General features: G+C 44.3%; 1 protein-coding gene across 3 annotated transcripts in view; it reads left to right on the forward strand.

Moving 5' to 3' along the window:
* ASTN2 (astrotactin 2) overlaps positions 1 to 17,847 on the forward strand; it is an 897,588-nt gene that overhangs the window by 834,123 nt on the left and 45,618 nt on the right. For all 3 annotated transcript variants that reach the window (XM_082470412.1, XM_082470411.1, XM_082470413.1), the window contains one exon: positions 9,645 to 9,786. In XM_082470412.1, coding sequence (XP_082326538.1) covers positions 9,645 to 9,786 — 142 coding nt within the window. The remainder of the gene's footprint in view (positions 1 to 9,644; positions 9,787 to 17,847) is intronic.

Consider the following 17,847-nt stretch of genomic DNA (forward strand, 5'->3'; position numbering starts at 1 on the left):
TAACATTTTCGTAATCAAATGGAAATAAAGAGGAAAGCAAACAACTGTAGTAACTAGCTTGTCACTAGTGCTCAGAAGAAAATCACAAGTTCTATGATGAGGCATAACTGAGAATGGGCAGTATGGGTTTCCTTCAGACAGGGTGGTACAGAGGGCTCTGAGGATGTGGAACTTCAGCTGAAATCAAGGAAGAGAAGCCAGTTCTCCAGAGCTGAGAAGAGTTTGGAAGCTCCAATCCCAGGGAGCTAGCCCTAGATTTCCCTGCCCTATAGCATCCTCATTCCCCTGGCCCCTTTCTTCTTTGCTCTGTGTCACCGGTGGTTATGTTTTTGGGCTCGTAAAGGTCCTTCGTCCTCACACTTTGTTTTCCCTGGTGCGTCCTTGGGGCTGAACACCGACGTACCTCATTACCCCGCAAAGGACGGTCTCTTCTCCCTCCTTCTAACTCCAGAAGCACCCACCTGACGTTTTAATCGTCTTACCTACACTCTGTGGATTTCCCCTAACAACAGGTGCATCACTCTTTGCCTATTATAAGGCACATATATATATATTTTTTTAATGGACTTAATTGAATTCACTCCTCATGAGCCCCTTGCAGAGTAGATGCTGACATCCTCCTTTTAGAGACGACGAGACTGAGGCCCACAGAGATAGAACAATTAGGAAGTGTGTGTTGTGGTGGAAAAACCACAGGCTCTGGCACTGGATCAGCCTGGGTTCAAGTCCCAGGCTCGCTGTGTACTAGCTGTGTGGCTGGGCAGTGTGCCCCAACTCTCTGAGCCTCTCTTCTCCTCTTGACAAAATGTGAATAATAACCCAGCTCTGCCAGATTATATGCTGTTTCATCACAACTGCGGTCAGAGGGGCTATTAGGGCCCACCGTCAGCACACAAGTTTTCTGCCTTTTTGCCCAGAGAGGGAGACGCTGAATGAAGACTGGGGCCTGGAGAAAGTAGGATGTGTTAGAGGAACCAAGAGTCTGATGAGAAGCACATCGTGTACAGTTGGTTCTTTCCGCTTCACAACAATGTAATGTTTAGGGATATGATTTAGGAAAGAAAGGAAAGAAAGCCCTCCGTGGATGAGTGCTGTGACGGCAGTGAACACACACTGTGGCCCTCGAAGAGTGATGGCGAGGGGGGTGGGGGGCCTGGCTCTCCTTCCACGCCCTTCCTCTTCCGCAGTCCGGTCCCCAGACCGGCTCTCCTCGCACACGTTAGCAACACCCAGTCTAGCCAAATGTATTAGCATCATTTGTCCTCCAGATGGTGGGGATGACGAGGGCTTTTGCGGCCCTACTGAATCCGACTGTAGAGAAGGGGCAGGCTCTATTAGCCAACTGCATATTAACGCTGAGGTTACTATTATTAAATTCTGTATTAATAATAAGCTGCAAGAGTCTTTGGAGCGTTGCTCACGAAAGCGGCCATTGCAGTTCTGCCTTGTTTGGCTGTGAGCACTCCAGGGAGGGGGCTTTGCCTGTGCGGCTCGGACTGTGCCCGCGGTGCCCAGTCCTCTCCCTGGCATGGAGTGGGTGTTCGGTAACTGTGGGCTGTTTCAGCAGTGGAGCTATCGGGTCTATCCTAGACCTCGGTGAGCAAGGCTCATCCGTGGATCTTTCTATCAATTCCTCAAAGGCAGAGGTTGCGTCTTTGTAGCAGATGCCACTGGGGCAGTGACGTAGCCTCTCGGCCCAGGGTTATTTCAGCTGCAACTGTGGTGCACACCCAGGCTCACCTTGTGCTGCCAGTGACCTCAAATGCACACTTGTACTTTCTGTGCCGTGGCCTTGTATGAGACTGAGCTCCCTAGGCCTGGGGGCAAGCCGCAGTAAAAAAAACGTATGGGGAAATTCACTCTCCCGGGGAGGCTCTCCACCGATGGCCATCAGGAATCATCGGCGGATATGTGCTCCAGCCCCCCAGCTTTCAGCCGAACAGTTCTGGGAGACGTCCCGTTCACTCCTCAGGAGGTCGCAGTAGGATCGAGCCCCCATGACTCACAGCGGCAGATTTAGTGATGCACCTCTGTGTTGACTGTTCCTCTTCCCTACCTCATTCTTCCCGTTTCCCCATGCCTGCTTCTTGGAGACACCTTCTAAATAAACCCTCTGCACCCAAGCCCTTCTCTTAGGCTGTGCTCTCCAGGGAATGCAAACTAAGACATTCTTCTTCATGTTGCGTTCACAGCCCTCAGCTCTTTTTACAGTACACAGTAAATACACTCATTCCCTAGACAAGTATTTATGGAGAACACGCTGTGTATAGGCAGCTTGCTAAGTGAAGAAAGTCTCTTCATCAGGGGGCTTACAGGGCGGGATGCAGGCAGTCCAGTAATTCATCAGTATAAGAGAGAACGATATGTTTTATGAAGTGAAATAGGGGATAGAGAGGGATTGGATTAGATTGAGTAGCTGGAGAAGGCCTTTCTGAGGAAGTGACATTTAAGCAGTGATCTGGTTAAGGAGAGGGAGTGAATCATGCAAAGCCATGGGGAGGAACTGTCCAGGCATGGAGACCACAGGTGCAAAGGCCCTGTGTTAGGAGCAGGGTCTGCATATTAGAGGAGGAGGGGTACCAGCCTGGCTGGAGGGATGGAGGGAGCACAGGCAGTGAGGTCGGAAGACAGGGCCAGAGGAAGCAGGACACTGGAGATAACTCGGTGATTTGTTGAATAATAGAATCCTTTTATCCTCTGCCCTAGGCAGTGTTTTATGATGGGAAAGGCTCCGGTGTTGGCATCTGACGGCTCTGGATTTGAGGTCCAGCCTTGTTATTTAGATGGAGTGTGACCTTGGGCAACTTGCTTAAGACCTGTGACCTTTTTTGTTTGTTTGTTTTTCATTTATAAAATGGCAATCACAAAATCTACCTCATAGGATTTGTTATCTGGTAGGACTCCTGGTTGCAAGTAACGGAAAACAAATAGAAACTAGCTTTGGCAGAAAAGGGAAAATACTGAGTCATGTATTTGAAATATCCAAGGGTATATCTAGCTTCAGACACAGCTGATCCAAGGCTTCAAGTGATGTCATCAGGACTTGGTCTCTGTCCCAGATGTTAGTCTGATTGATCAGGCCTGGGTCACTTGTTCATCTCTTGCTGGTCTCTGGTATGGCATATCATGCCATTGATCACATGCCCATCTCTGAAGGAGGCAGGAGGCCATAGCTCCACCTAAATCATATAGACCGAAATTGGGGGAGAGCTGGCTCCCCGGTGGAAATCCGGCATGCTATAAGTGGAAGGAGACAGATTTTAGAGCAGGTCAAACCTACAGATGTCCACCTGAGGGCTTGTATGAGGATGTGCCAGAAGTCCCTTAGCACAACACAGGCATATAGGGGCTCTCAGTAGATATCTGCTAGACCGCCATGGCCTTTTTTGGATCCCTTACGTCTTTGGCAGTCCCTTCTCTCCGGTACCATGGGAATCCTATGCACTCCTGAAAGAGATCATGCAGGAGGCAGCCTGATTTCCCAAAAGAAAGTTCTAATGACAAGTGCTAGTGTTGGGGAGATGAGTGTGGATCCAGGCTTCAACCTCTGAAGCCTCTGGTTCTTGCCTTTTCTCTACCATTCTTCCTTGGTGGATCTTGTTAGGCAAGGCATTTAACCTTCTTTGAACCTAATCCCTCATTTGTAAACGTACAATTAACCTAATTCATTAGGTTGTATTGAATATTAATCAAGACAGGATTGCTTTGAATGTTTAATCAAGATAATTAAGTAAAACTGTCTAGCACTGCTGATGCCGTGTAATAAGAGCTAAATAAACATTTTCTTCCCCTCTCTCCTTGACTGCCTACCTTTCTTCCTTCCTTCTTTTTAAAATTACTTCACTTCGCAAAAAATAGGGAAGGTTTTAGGGAGTTAGGTATTATGTAATGTTTCTAAAAGCAGCTGAATTTGACCACTAAAAATTTTGCCATCAGGCAAACTGATGAGACATGATGGGGATGAGGCAGCAGGGGCGAGGGAGCGCTAACATTGGTAAACCATTCATGTAGCAGGTATACTGCATCTATTACTTACTCAGTGCCCGGTTCTCTGATCATCTGCTTTCCAGATGAAGAAGTGGTCTCTCAGAGTTTAATCATCCATCCCTATGTAATATAGTTCATAAGTTTTGGAGCCTGGCTTCAAAACCGGGTGTCATCTGCCCCCCAAACACACTCTCTCTTTCGTATCTCATACTGCCTCTCTCAATGAATGTGAGAACCGTCACACACTGGTTCTTCCGATTTAAAATAACATTGTTTTGGAAGAAGTGAACCAACTGCAGCTGAATGGTGTGAGGCCCTCAGAGATGCATTTTGTCACTGACAAGGTCTCAGAATGAATTTCTACATTTGTCCAAGTAAAGGAAAGCTGGGGAAATGCAGAGCCCTGCCTCTCCCTGGGCACTGCAGCAAAGAGCATCTGTAGGTTAGAGAGAGGCCAGGCCCAGAGTAGCTCTAAATCCCCTTGGTGTTTCTTGAAAAGAGTGTGGAGTCCCAAGCAGGGACCTTTCTCCCCACCTGGGCTAAATAACTCACTGCTCTGGCCCCTTCCATTTTGGAATTTCTTTGCTGCTTTTCTCCCAACCTGTTTTCAATTTGCTCTTGTGGCCAGCTTTGACTGTGACCTCAACTCAATCAGAAGCGAGAGAGAGAGAGAGGGAGAGAGAGAGAGAGAGGGAGAGAGAAAGGGAGAGAGAGGAGAAGGAGAGGGAAAACAAGGAGGAAGAGGATGGAGGGAGTGATGAAAGGGGAGGGAGAGAGAGAGAATTGAGGCAGGGGGTGGGGCCTGTAGAAAAATCGCTCTGTGCTTTGTTGGGTTGGTCTGTAGCTTCAGCAGAATTGTGATTGACCTTTTCTGTGGATGGTAATGAGAGCAAGGCTCGAGTCTGAGTGGATAAAGAAATGTGTGTGAGGGTCTGGCCCAAGCCCACTCGGGTTACAGCCCCAGAAGAGCCATAATGGGGAACAGGCGCATTCCTGTACAGCGACTCCCAACTCCCTATCTGTTTTCAAGGAAAGAAAAACAGAAAAAGAATGTTAGAGTCTTGGACAGGCATGGGCGAGGCGGCAGTAGCAGCCTGGGTCCAGGAGGGTTCTGCCATGTGGCCATAACGACTTCCTAGAGAGGAGGGGACAGAAGTGGCCTGGGCAGAGTGTCCTAGTGGAAGGCGCATGGCGCTCAGAGGCAGAAGAGCTGGATTTGGGTTCTGGCCTCTGCCTGGGAGTAGCTTCGAAGCCTTGAATGGGGGTGTAACATTCCTGAGCCTCTATATCTCTATCAGGGAATGTGGCAGAGTTTTAGGATTCAAATATTTTAAGCAATAAAACTTTTAAGCTGAGATTTTTTTAAACAGTTTTTATTTTCAACCTAAATAAAACATGGACTGTTAGTATATAAATTAGATCAAACTGGAGTTGATCTGGTTGAAGGTTAGTATAGGTATAGAGGAGACAGACTTCAGCACCCACCATATCTGCAATTTCTTCTTATCCCCAGAGTTCTAAATATTCTAATTCTCAAGCCACTGTTAGAATTTATTACATGTGTGAAGCCTGTTGAACGTCTTCTGTCTCTCCTGGGCGTTCTGTCTTTCTCAGAGATTTCAAGTTTAAGAAGATGACAGGGTAGAGCTGTGTACCATGTACATACAGTTACCAGCACATAGTAAATGTCCAGTAAATAAAGCTCACATTCGTGTTGAATAAGGTTGGTCACAAATTGAGGCGCACAGGCTCCTGGGGCAGCTTTGGAAGCTCTTCAGTTCTCAGTGATTTTATCTCAATACGCTGGCTGATATGAATTATCTCACAGGCCATAGGAGTTAAGAGACCAAGTTTTGTTCCAAGTCTACCTCCCACTTTGTGTATGGCCACAGACATGCCACTTTCTTTATCTGGGCTTTACTTTCATCACCTGGAAAAGGAACAATTCGGATAAAAATAATCTCTAAGGGTCCTTATATCTCCTCTGTTATGATGACACAATAATAACAAAAACAATAATGATAGCTGATATACTTTTTGAGCTCTTACCGTATACCAGACATTGTGCTAATAATTACAAATAGTTGTTATTTGTAAACAATATATATTAGATAGCATTATTATACCCATTTAACATATGATAAAATAGCTGTAGAGAGTCAAGGAACCTGTCTAAAGCAAGCTGTAAGTGGGGATGTACCAGGATTTAATTCTAGACAGTGTAAATGCAGAGCCCAACCTCTTAACCACTGCACTTTATTATTGTTCATTCAATTATAGTGCTGCCAGACGTGGAACATGGTATACTGTGGAACCACAATACATGTGTTGAATTGCACTGGTTCACCTTTGTACATGGAGAAGCCCCCAGGCCTTTCTTAGTTCCCCCTCCGCTAGGAAAGGAAAGACAGTGAGGGTCGCTGCATTCACCTGTCCCCTTCTAGGTTGCATTTAAACCTTCTGGAATAGAGTGCCAAAAGAAGCAATCTTACAATTCACTTTATGGGTCTGTATTTAACAACCCTTCCTGTTGTCAGATTACAAGCTGTAGAAGGTCTTTTATTGTTTCATTTCCCAAGCCCATAGAGCTAAGAGAGTGGCATGAATTCAATCTCAAATTGAAAAGAATTGAGAAAGTTCCCTTTCTAACACTATCGTTTTTTTTAAACATTCTCTAGGAGGCAGCATAACATAAAAGAAAAGGTATGGCTTTGGAATTAGGATGATATGGGTTCAAATCTCAGCTCTGTCTCTTCCTAAATTTGTGAGCTTAACTTCAGCTTTATAACAGAGATACTAACATTTAACTCATTAAGATTGAATGTTGTGAGGATTAAATGGGAAAAACAAAAGTTGCTACTAAAATATCAGTTTCCTTCATATTAACTCTTTTCATTTGAAGGTTATTATGTATATATAGTCCCAAACAGAATTGGACATTAAATATCCTTATAATGTGCTTGATATGACTATTTATATACTCCACATTATCCAGTTTCTTCGCTTGAACTAAACCTATTATAAACCTTAGAACTGTGTGCCAGTCTTACTGACCAGACATATTTATGGGGCTTTTATCCATGGTCTAAATTATTCTGAAATGCATGGAAATATCTGGAAAACTATGTCCATTTGAAAATGAATGTCAACCATCTTTTGGCTTGAAGACAGTTAATTAATACAGGCCACAGGCATACTGAATTCCCTCACGAAGGGCCAACTCTTTCAATGGCTATCTGGAAACAAATTGAAAAGCAGACAGACATGTATCCAAGCTCAAAGAAAACAAATGCAAGCAGCCAGATGTGGAATCGTGAAAAACCAAGAGAAACAAAGCCCTCACTCCATCCAGTGAATAGTCCCATGTTTTTTCTCCTTTATTTTTCACCCCATACATTATTCTGCTTTGATACCTATTGGAAGACATTGTTGGTTTATGATTTTACTATGGAAGAAGCTTGACATAAGAGGCCTATAGAAGAAATAGGGATGCCAAAAATTGAGATAAAAGAAACATTACATTTACCTCTTCATTTTTTAATAGCAAAACCTCTGGTTCTAGACAGACTTTCTTCCTGGACTCAGCCTTTCTTTCTAGATTCCAGACCCATAAAAGAGTCATTGACCCCTTGCTACAGAAAGGAAAACTGAGACTTGAGAAGTTAAGGGACTTGTAATAAATGGGAGAACTCAAATTCAGTCCCAAGTCTGCCTGGCAATAGCAGCTGAACTTGTATGTCACTGACATTAGCCTGATTCAGACACTTGTTCTGGCATCTACATATCGAGTCTATGAACTGTCTTTGTAAAAAGCAGAAAACAAAAAACACTACTCATCAGATCTGCTTTGTTGGACCATAGGGACAAATACGTTTTAGAACTGTTGTCCGTCTGAATCCCAGGGCCATCTAGACAGTTCAGTCAGACACATGTCACATGGTTCACTTGTGAGTGAAGGATGAAACCCTTCTTTACAAGACCAAAAGGAAGTGATCTGTGAATTCTCTCCACTCAGTTCCCTGGTAGAGAAGCACCGTGTCTTCTCAGACAGTCGGCCAACATTATTGTTTCATGATGGTACCATCACGTTGGATTGTCCTTAATCCCAAGTAGAGAGAAGATAGTTAACAGATGTTCTCCTCCTGTTTATTACCAAGAATCTAAGCGAGGAGAGACTGCAAGGCCCTCCATATCAGGCATGAAGAAGAACAAGGAATCAACAGTTGGGAGGCCTCATATCATTTCATATCGTGTGGTATACAATACCTCACGTGCCTCAAAATCATCCTGTTTTAGAACTGGAAAGGAACTTAGAGGCCATTTAGTCTGGCTCATTTACTTTATTTTAAAGTAATTTTTATTGATTTTTTTTCTTGCTACAAAAGCAATACATGTTCCTTGTAGATAATTTTAAAAAAGAGAGATAAGCAAAAATAAGAGAGAAAAAGTACCCATTATCTAACTTTCCAGACAAAGCCACTATTATTCATTTGCTATATTTTATTCCTTCTTTTTCTAGATAGATATATGTGTAAAATGTCCACCAAAAATTATTCTGTAATAGTGTAACCTATCTTTTTAAACTTACTATGCCATGAATATCCTTTCAAATAACTTCATATTTTTCCACAATATTATTTTAATGGCTATAAAATATTCCATTGCATCATTGAACTATAATTGATATTACTGTTTTGATATCATTGAACATTTAGTTGTTTTAAAATGCTTGCTAGTTTAAATAGTACCGCAGTGCTTACCCTCATAACTTAATCTTTGTGCACATCTATGTTATTTTATTTTGTCAGAAATCCTAACAGTGACTCTAGCACCTTCACTCTACAGAGGAGAAAACTAGAGTACAGAGATGGGAATTTAGTTCTCCAAAGCTATACAGCAAATGCTTCACAAAGCTAAGACTAGATCCCAAGATCCCAGATGTTCAGTTATTCTTTCTAGTCTTCATCTCGTCTTCTTTATTAGCTCTGTTTCTAGTAAACTTCAGCAGCCTCCTAAAATCCAATGGCTAGACTGACTTTTAGAAATCATGGGGTTCGGGGCACTTTCTCTTCTGTTGTCCCTTCCTATCTCATGACCTTCATCACTAATCAGTCATGGAACTCTTTCCCCCTTAGCTGGACCAGTCTCTGCCCATCTCAACATGACACTCCCTGAATCCAGTACCAGTGCGTAAGAGTGACCGTATGACATGAGACCTATTTTACATCCTTAGTCCAACTCCTTCATCGTACAAGTAAGGAAACAGCAATTCCGAGGAGGCTTGCTTAAGGAGTTAAGAGGAAGTTAGTGGCAGTGACAAGGCCAGAATAGTTATTCTAGACAGAAAGCCCAGTCCTCCTATTGCATTTTCATGCATTTTTATTACACAGTAATTTACCTCATTTGAGCTTTGCTACAATCTTATAAAGGTAGGTATTAGTATCTCCAGTTCACAACTGAGAAAATTCAGGCATAAATTTAAAAACAAGTCATCAGGAGTAGACACTGATCTGTGTCATTTTCGTATCCTGTGCTTGTTCCGTCCATTAATCCTCTTAATAATGGTATCCAGACATTTGATGGGTTTGGACAATAGCAGGAATGTCTGCTCACCAAGGCCTGAGCTGGGGAGCTCATCTTTCTTTGTCTCCCTCCAGGAGAATTCCTGAGTTTTGCCGATGACTTACTCTCTGGCCTGGGTACATCTTGTGTAGCAGCTGGTCGAAGCCATGGAGAGGTCCCTGAAGTCAGTATCTACTCCGTCATCTTCAAGTGTCTGGAGCCCGACGGTCTCTACAAGTAAGACATACTTTGTGTGTGGGGAGCGTGAAGCAGACAGGACAATGTTAAGTCTGGGAGGCAAGGCTTGAGTAATCTGTTCAGGCCAGCCGAATGATTTATAGGCCACTCTGTGTGTGCACCTTAATATGCTAAGGCTTAGAAGTGTCCATTGGAGACGTATGGCCACAGTGAGTCACAGAGTCATACAAGGTTAGTGCTAAAGGGTCCGTGGAGGCCAGTAACTTAAAACCATCCCTCCTACTGATGAAGAATCTGCAACCCAAAGAGGGAAAGTGGCAACTTAGCAAGGAAGGCTGTGACAGGAGTCCCTGCCTGGTGTTCTTTTCTCAATTCCATGATACTTCCTCTGAAAAATGTTAGATTAGCATATCAGAAGTGTATACGTATATGTAGTATATATACATATAATTTTTTTATTAGTAGATTCATCCAGTCCCTTAGTAATAGTGTCATCATCACTCTTTCATAGAGTAGATTAGAGTCATTGCATCCAAATTTCTGGAGATGCAGAGGAAGTCATTCTGAGACTCATCTGTTCATCTCAGAGGGAAAAGGGGCTCATTTTTTCTCTGTTTCCCAACTCAGTGAGTGTTGCCATATTCGGATGCAACCATCATAAGCTATAACATACAGTTCTAGCAACCAGCTCTCTTCATTCTCTAATTATGAAACCATAGGCCGCCTCCCTTACTAATCTAGAAAGCTGCAGTTGTTGACAAGGTGGGCATTGTTTTTTCTTTTTTTTCTTTTTAACATCTTTATTGGAGTATAATTGCTTTACAATGGTGTGTTGGTTTCTGCTGTATAACAAAGTGAATCAGCTATACATGTACATATATCCCCATATCTCCTCCCTCTTGTGTCTCCCTCCCACCCCTCTGGGTGGACACAAAGTACCGAGCTGATCTCCCTGTGCTATGCGGCTGCTTCCCACTAGCTATCTATTTTACATTTGGTAGTGTATATATGTCCATGCCACTCTCTCACTCTGTCCCAGCTTACTCTTCCCCCTCCCCGTGTCCACAAGTCCATTCTCTACATCTGCGTCTTTATTCCTGCCCTGCCCCTGGGTTCTTCAGAACCATTTTTTTTTTTCGATTCCATATATATGTGTTAGCATACGGTATTTGTTTTTCTCTTTCTGACTTACTTCACTCTCTATGACAGACTCTAGGTCCATCCACCTCACTACAAATAACTCAATTTTGTTTCTTTTTATGGCTGAGTAATATGCCATTGTATATATGTGCTACATCTTCTTTATCCATTCATCTGTTGATGGACACTTAGGTTGCTTCCATGTCCTGGCTATTGTAAATAGAGCTGCAATGAACATTGTGGTACATGACTCTTTTTGAATTATGGTTTTCTCAGGGTATAAGGTAGGCATTGTTGACCAAATAATTATTCAGCTCATTCATTTTTTTCTTTTATTCATTGATTCATTCAGTTATCCATCCATCTATCCAACCATTTATCCATCTCTCCATCGATCCATCCCATTCATCTATTTGTTCACTCTTATACTCCATCATTCATTCACTTATTTATTCATCAATTCTTTCATTCATTCACATTTTTATTTACTCATTTGTAACTCATTTACTTATTCAGCAGACATTGTCTGAAGATTTCCTATGTCTTGGTACTGTGCTAGAATGCAAGTATAAATGTGCCTAAGACAAAGTTTCTATCCTCAGGTAACTTATAACTTAATGGTAGTAGGGAAGACCACGGGCTGTGGATTCAAATCCGGCTATGACATATTTAGTTGTGTAGCCTTAGATAAGTCGCTTTACCTCTATGAGCCTCAGTAAAAGAGAAATAATAAAACCCAGGTTGCAGAGTTGCATGAGAATTAAACCAGGAGCAACCTAGCATAGTATCTAAGTATGTGCTCAGTAAATATTAGCCCCTTCACAATCTGTAAATCTCCCTCACCTCCAAAACACATCCTATCCCCACTTCCTCTGGAAGACCATGACTTTTCTGAAGACCATGGGGCTCTTTTGAACATGTGACATATTCAGGCTCACGTACCAAACTCAGGAATATCACTGTAAGATGGAAATCAGGGCTTCTGACTCTGGCTTTGCCACTGACTATCTCATAGATGTTAGGGCCCAAGTTTTATTTTATACAGAAGGGCAAAATCAATTGGGGACAGTGAGAGCTCTAGGAATGGAATCCCAGAAATACAATATGCTATCAGGTGTCTTCCAGTGGGACATGTGGGCAAACTTCACAGAGGCGATAGCATTTACCTCAGGCCTTCAATAATGATTTGGTATTTAGATCTTGGGAGCAAGAGTCTATAGCATCTCAGTCAGTAAGCTCTGACACCAACCCCTTGGGCTTTAGGGTCACTGCATCTATGAATCACAAATATGTGACTAGATTATGAGCTGTATGATCCTCTCCAACCCTAAAGACTATGATCAAATGAAGAAAACAGCATTTTTGAAAGATTGCCTATGGCTGGCTTCTGGATCTTCTGTCCCTCATTGAGGGCATAGACTGGAGGCAGACAGAGCTGGGTTCAGATCTCCACCCTGCGCTTTATCAGCTTGGCATTGAGTGAGCTTCTCAACCTTCCAGCCTCCATTTCCTCCTTTGTGAATATGTAGGTAATACAGTGTCTGGCTCACTGGGACCCCAAGAGGTTTGATGAGCTCATAATGCACAGAAGTTCTTCACTTTGTCACAAGCCCCCAGTAGGAGAGTGAGAAGTGTTAGCTGTTATCACCGTTGCTCTTGTTGCCCTTGCTGTAGTAATAATTAATTTCAACTCCCTCCGCCTCCATTCTCCAACTGCTGGGAGAGACAGCATCTAGCAGAGAGGGACCGAGCCCTGGCAGGTGATTCCTGTCTGCTGAGACACAAGTAGTAACCCTGTCTCTGGGTGACATTGTGGGGACTTGGCGTTAGCCAGGCTGGAATCCCACAGGCCCATTATGTAGAAAGCGGTGAAATGTTTTATGGAACCCCGAAAGCAATTAACACTTAGAGCTGACAAATCAGCTGCCACCCTTTAGATAGAAGTGATGAGCGCTTTCCCTTGCCTCTTCTTTTCCTCACTGCCACACACACACACACACACACACACACACACACATGCCACACACACACACACACACACACACACGCCCCCATCTCCTTCCCACCTCTTGAAGCAGGAACATCCTTTCTTCTCCTGTCCTGGAAATGTGCTTGTCACGAGCCTGTCATCCCTAACTCTGAGCACTTCTCTATTTTATTTTTGAAATCGATTTTATTAATGGCCCTGGGACCTGGGCACTCTGAGAAGGAGCCAGGGTGTTGTTTGGACCCGTCTCTTATCCCACTGGCGGCTCTCCTTCCCTGAAGTCTGACCGATTCGGTCTCAAATTTTAAAATAGTTCCAGTGTCAGTTCTTGGGGGTTTTCATTTTCTGCTTGCTTGTTTCTTACCAAAATTAGTTTTCTTCTTCTTGGACCAAAAAGGCCATGTGTGGCAGTGGAAAGAGCGCAGGCTTTGGAGACAAGTGGAGCTGGGTGCAAATCCTGATTCTGCTGAGTACTCACGACCTGCCCTGGGGCAAGTCATTTTTCCACTGCTCTATGCAACAGCTTCTCCCGCTGGGAAAGGGGGGGCTGGTAATCTTTCCATTCTCGTAGAGTTATAGGGAAGAGCATAAAGTAAGAAACTCCACGAACGGTTTATCAGAATGCATGGCATACGGAAGGTCTGCAGGAAATGTTAGTTACTTTTGCTTCTTCCTGTTTCATTCTCCTTGACTCAGTTGATGGTTTTCAGGGTCTCTTTTTTTCCAAGGACAATCCCAGAAGAGCTATTCTCTATGAGGCAGGTTGGGGTCCCACTAGCCCTGAAAAGAATGAGTACCCAGGATCATTTGGGCAGAAATAGGATGGAAAGAGAGCATGGTCCAGACCCCTGAGTTTTAATTAAGCACAGCTGGGCACCAAACCTTCCATCCATGCTGCCAGAAGGTGTGATGGAAGGATTCAGGTGGCACAGGCATGGAGGCGCAGTCTCTCGGGCAGAAAGTCTGGGTTCACATCCCACTACTGCCACTCCTGCCTCTGGGACCTTGGGCAGAATGTTCACATCCTCTCCTGTTTCACAAGTTCAGGATCTTCAAAATGAAGATGCAGTAGATCCACACCAGCTTGAGAGTTCTGGGAATGCGTACTTCTGCCGTGGGAATTTTTTCTCATTCTCTCTCTTCTCCTCCTGGGCTCTTGCCCTTCCAACTTCACCTTTGTTTTACCCTGTCGTACCTCTCTGCATCTCTGTCCGTCTCCCCTGTCCTTTTATTCCCTCTCTTGTGTGAGTATTCTCTACATAGCTCACTGTCTTTGTCTGTCTGCCATTCTCCAATCATTCCTTCTTTGCCTTCCTATCTGTTAATCTCTTAATTTCTGTTTCTCTGTCCTGTTTCTTATTTGAGTTTTGGTTCCTCCTTCTCTCTCTCTGAATCGGGCCCCCCTTGATCCCCACTCCCTCTCTCCACCCCACCTAGGAAGGCAAATTGCTTTTGCAGCCCCTCTATCCATGTAATTTTACACAGCACCGCCGAGTTGAGACCAGTTGGAGGAGTGAAAGTCAAGGCTGATTCTCTCGTCCTAAGCTCACCCTGGTGTAACAAAACAGAAACATCAGCACTTGGGCCTGTTTAAATTGAATTTCCTTGTTTGTTTCATTTGTTTTACTTCTGAATGAAAACAAACAAAGAGCAGCAGAGGGAGAGGGTCCGCAGACGTTCTGACGGTGTGACCAGCTCCTGCACCTTTGGGTTATTGGAGTCCGGGGGTAACCCTGAGCAGGAACCTCCACTCAAGGTGGAAGGGTCAGCCCAGGCTGGGCACTCACCATCCCTGCCCTTGCCTGGCCGGAGGCCTAGACACCCTTTTTGTCGCCACTCCCCAATTTCCTATTGTCCAAGGTAATTAGCCTCTGTCTTGTCTTGGCTGCCTTGCCTTTCTCTGATCGTGGACGACTGCCAAAGTGTCCTGCGCAAACACACAGCAGCAGCCAGGCCTAATTCCTGGGGTGGGAGCTCATTCCCACACATTCAGAGGCTTGCTCCAGGCCCGCCCTCACCTCCTTGGCCTCAGCTCTGTGAAAGGAATGCCAAAGGAGCCTGCGTCCTGCAACCACGTGCCAACATCCATGGTGCGACCAGAGGCTCAGGGGAAATGTTCCTTCTTATCAGGGGTGGCTGGAGTTGGAGGAGAGGAGTACAAGGAAAACCAAGGCCCTGGAGGAGGGAAGAGCCTGAGGTCAGGAGTCAGACAGCAGTTCCCACGCTTGTTCCCAGCGAGACCCGGGCCCAGTTCCTCCTGCTCCTCTGGCCTTGATGTTCTCATCTGTGAAATGGAAAAGTTAAACTCAGTGAGCTCTCTGACTTGCACACTGAGGTAGAGATGGAGACTCCAGACCAGTGTCCTGATTCTCAGTGCCCCCAGTACTTCCTGGATACCAGGAGTGTAGTGATGATAATAGTTTATTGAGCATTCACTATGTGTCAGGAACAGTGCTTAAGGATGTTACATGTGCTGTCTCATTTCATCCTCGCCATAACCCTAGGGATCTGGTGTCATCATCATCATCATGTTTCATTTCACAGAGGGAAAAACTGGGACTTAAAGAAGTAAACATTTTGCCCAAAGTCACAGGATAAAAAGCAATAGAGCTGAGAGTCATACCCAAGCTGACCCACCCTTCCCTTCCCCCACATGCTGCCCCTGTCCTCGTCCACTCACACATGTGGAGTTGTCAGAAGTACCTGGTAGGAATAGTGGAAGAGTGGAAGAGGGCCTTCTAACTGCAAGCAAACGTTTGCAATGGAAAGAACATTGGGGACAAGAAGACCCAGATCCTCAGGAAAGGTACTTCACACCTCATCTTTCTCATCTGTAAAATGGAGCTAATTCATTCATCCATGAAATGGAGCTAATTAATTATACCTCCCCAAGTTTTTGCAAAGATTAAACTGGATAGTATATGAGAAAGTGCTTTGAATTTGTCCTAAGATTGTGTGCACATGAAAAGTTATGATCACTCTGTCAAGAAAAGCAGCCAAGGGACGGGCAATAGATATCTTGAGTCCACATCCCTTCCCACACCCCACCACAATATACATATTTTTAAGTTAGGCCTTTGAAATCAGACAGAGGTGAGTTTTTACCTTGGCTCCAATACCTGCGCTGTGTGGCCTTGGGCAAATTTCTTAACCTCTCTGAGTTTTAATTTTGTCAACTTTAAAATGGAATCATAACAGGGCCTATTTCACAGGATTGTGGGGATTCGATGAACTGAAACATGTAAAGAGCACAAGAGAGTGTCTAGCTCATTGTCAGTACTTAATAAATGATGAGAGGGGGAAGGATAACCACTGTTATTACTCTTTGTGATTATATACTTTACCTAAGCATCGGGCCTGGTGTTGCCACTGTTGGCCACTGTGTTCTCAGCATTCCAGTGGGGAGAGCAAGTTAATCCTTCATCTGGCACTGATTCCTTTACTCATCACTCCCTACGCACACTTGCTAGAATGTACTAGAATGTACCTTCCTTAAGGTCTTTGCTTCTACTGTTCTTTCCCCAGAATAGCCTTCTCCTGGCTCCTCCCATGATCAGTACCTTATTCTCCTTCAGGTCTAGGATTAAATGTCATTTCCTTAGAAAGGCCTTCTTTGACCACATTATCTACAACAGATAACACCTGCTATACACACAGACGCATAAAGCCGTGGCACTTACTAAAGCTGTAGTGATTCAGTATCTAATTTATTGGTTTGTTGTCTGTCTTTTCACACTAGACCGTCAGCTGCATAGAGCAGGGTCTATGTCGGCCTTCATCATCCTGTATTCCTGGTGCCTAGAACAGTGTCTGATGCCAGTAAAGAATCCAGTAAATCGTTGTTGAATGATTTGAACAAATTTCTAAGTCAGTGCAGAAATCTGAAGATACTGACTTCTCCCCTTCACTCACTCACCATCTCTAACTCACTTTCTCACCAAGTATTCAGGAGACAGCCACTGTGTGTCCAGCTGTGGTCTGGTACCATATCCCTATACCTATCTCTAGGTTTCTATGTCTCTATATCTATCTATCTACCTATCTATCCATCTATCTATCTTAAATCTTACCTAATTTAATCCTGAAAACAATTCTCTAAGGCAGTGACTGTTATTCTTGTCCAACAGATTAGGCTATTAAGGCACAGAGAGGTTAGATAAGTTGACCAGAGCCTCAAGGCTACTAAATGGAGAAGATACAATTTGAATTCAGCCAATTTATTTCCAGAGCTTGAACTTGAAATTACCACACTAGTTTATGAGAAGAATTGGACATGTAGAAGTGACAAGGTTCAGGGGTGGAAGCTGTTTACAGGGATCTTTTGTGCAGAGATCCATACTCAGATGAGCTGGAAACACTATGGAAAACAGATTTTGAGTCCTGACACCAAAAGCTACGTGACTCCCACTGAACTCCAGACTTCTCCCTGCCTCTGCAATCCTGGTGATGCCACGTAAACAGTTGAGCCCTGAGTCTGCACAAGGACCCCTGCTCTTCCTGGGGATGTACTCCCAATGCCATTCTTGAAATGCCCAGTATCTCCAGCTCTCATCTGCTGAGTTGTTTCCCAACGTCCCCAGTCTGCCATGTGTTTCTGCAAACAAGTCCAGGCTCCCTGCCCCAAAATACTATTCCAAAAGCCCAGGGGGCCTTGACACCTTGGATGGAGCATTGCTGGGCCCCCATCACCTCCAGGACCCCCCCCACCCCCTGCCCGGGCAGAGCCAGGGCAGCACATCGAAGAGGCAGCCAGGGCCACCGCCATGGATACTATAATTACATATTAGATGGAATCCCAAAGTTTCCTTTTATTTACATTCCTACCCTACCCTCTTCATTTCCTCTCTTTGTGCCAAGAATCAGCACAGAATTTACTGGAAAAAGCATGAAAGTCATCAGGAGCCCTTCAGGTCTGGCGTTTATGAATGCTTGCCCAGATGAAGGGAGGCGAGAGACTAGAGGGTCATCCTGTG

The sequence above is a fragment of the Balaenoptera physalus genome, assembly GCF_965194825.1.
Source record: "Balaenoptera physalus genome assembly, chromosome: 7".
Classification (NCBI taxonomy): Eukaryota; Metazoa; Chordata; class Mammalia; order Artiodactyla; family Balaenopteridae; genus Balaenoptera; species Balaenoptera physalus.